The sequence below is a fragment of the Mastomys coucha genome, unplaced genomic scaffold (genome assembly GCF_008632895.1).
Source record: "Mastomys coucha isolate ucsf_1 unplaced genomic scaffold, UCSF_Mcou_1 pScaffold5, whole genome shotgun sequence".
Lineage (NCBI taxonomy): Eukaryota > Metazoa > Chordata > Mammalia > Rodentia > Muridae > Mastomys > Mastomys coucha.
In genome coordinates this window covers 56310784-56312665 of record NW_022196911.1, presented here as the reverse complement: position 1 = coordinate 56312665, position 1882 = coordinate 56310784, and the positions used below count along the sequence as shown (strand labels likewise).

Sequence of the window (1882 nt, the reverse complement as noted above, 5' to 3'; positions counted from 1 at the left end):
GATAGCGGTGAATAGGATCCTAGGGAAGGAAATCCACACAGTGTTCTTGCCGCGCCCGATCCCCAGCTGTGGCACCGCGGTACCCAACACAGTCGCCAAGATGGCAGTCTCTGCAGAAACGCCCACACAACAAGCAACTCTGCGGACCAACAAACGGTACCTGGAAACCCTCCCTGCAGAGAACGCGCAGACGCAGGCCCTGCCCTGCCCCACCCTGGCCGTCGCCCCGCCTCTTTGCGGCAGAGCTCAGGCCGGTGCAAACCGGTTCAGTGGCCTGACAGACACTCAGTTTTACCCAATCCTTAGCACGGCCCACCTTCCAAGAAGAGCCTGGAAACGTCACACAGCTCCGGAGGCGGCTCGAAAGCAAACCGGACCAGCCCTCCAGCCTATAATAGGTGCAGACCGTGCTTCAGACTGGCAAACCACCAATGGCGTAACGCAGGGGCGGGATCCAGTTGCCCCACCCCCCCCTCGCCTTCGGCCTTTCTCCGGAGCCTGCGGGCGAGCGGAGGGCTGATAGGCGGGGCTAGAGCGGCGGAGCCTGCGCACTAAGGCCGCCGGCCTGGGTGACGTTATCCTTTCCCGCGGACAGCTCCGCCCCGCCCCACCCCACCCCGCCCTCCTCGAAGTCTGAGGGTGCTGCGCGTGCGGTCGGTGCTGCTGTCGCCTGCCTGGGTTCTCAACGCGGTCTTTGTCCCCCCCGCCCCAGCTTTGTTCTCGCCGCGCTGGCGTCGTCCTCGCCCCCGTCGCCGCCTGCTCCGCGCGCCCGGGCCTTGCCCGCCATGGTAGCCAGGCCCGAGCCCGAGGTCGAGGCCATGGACGCTGAGCTGGCGGTGCCGCCGCCTGGCTGCTCGCACCTGGGTAGCTTCAAGGTGGACAACTGGAAGCAAAACCTGCGGGCCATCTACCAATGCTTCGTGTGGAGCGGAACGGCCGAGGCTCGCAAGCGCAAGGTGAGCCCAAGGCTTGCGCCTCTCTCCGGGCTGGGAAGCGGGGAGGGTAGGTGGGAGTGGGAGAGGGGAAGCCTGGTAGTGTGGGAAGGGAGCCAGGCTTTGCGGGGAGGGTGTGAGGGAATGGCGGGGGGGGGAGGGAGGCAGAGGAAGGGACGAGGCGAAGCCTCGCGGTGCGCGGAAGGGGCTAGAGGAAAAGCATCCTGGTGCAGGGAGGGGGGCTAAGGAGAGCCTCGCCATGTAGGGAGGGGGCTAGAGGAAGTGTCGTGGTGCAGGGAGGGGGCTAGAGGAAGCATCACGGTGCTAGGAGGGGGTAAGAGACCTCCTAGGGGGCGCTGTTGGGAGTATGGCGGTGGAAGCCTCGAAGGGAGGGGGATCTGAGCTAAAAGTGAGTCGGAGGAGGATCTGTCTGGAGGTTCCATTGAGGAGTATTCCTTGTCTGTAAAGGTCGCGGTGGGGGTCGGGGGGTCGGGGTCTGCAGGGTAGTTTTGTGAATCACAGCCGGTTCCCGGGGCTGAGATCCTCCGCGGACACCTGAGGTTGGCCCGGCCTCCGGGCACTCCAGTGTAGAAGCGAGATTTTAGGATGTAGGAGGTGATTGACAGCCGCAGCCATCGAGGTAGTGGCTGTTTTGTTGTTTTGGGTCCTGTTAATCCCGGCAACTATGACTATTTTATTAGTGATTTGGAGATGGGAAAACGTTATTCTCTAATCTTAAAAAAACACTTCATGATTACAATTTGATTTTGAAGGTGAAAACTGGAATAGGGAATTTTGTTTGTTTCTGTCTTGAGTACTGTTTTATAACGGGAGAACTGACAAATCCGCTGGGCATATCATATTAAGCGTCAAATTCTCACTCTTTAGTTTTTCAAGACAGGGTTTCTCTCTATAGCCCTTGGCGTTCTTATTCTTTTTTTTTTTTTTTT

At 59.9% G+C, this 1882-nt stretch overlaps 1 protein-coding gene across 1 annotated transcript in view; it reads left to right on the top strand.

Annotated features, from left to right (window-relative positions):
- The first annotated feature begins 600 nt into the window (after positions 1 to 600).
- Usp22 (ubiquitin specific peptidase 22) overlaps positions 601 to 1882 on the top strand; it is a 24093-nt gene continuing 22811 nt past the window's right edge. Inside the window, exon 1 of the mRNA XM_031351319.1 lies at positions 601 to 956. Coding sequence (XP_031207179.1) covers positions 786 to 956 — 171 coding nt within the window. The 5' untranslated portion in view covers positions 601 to 785. The remainder of the gene's footprint in view (positions 957 to 1882) is intronic.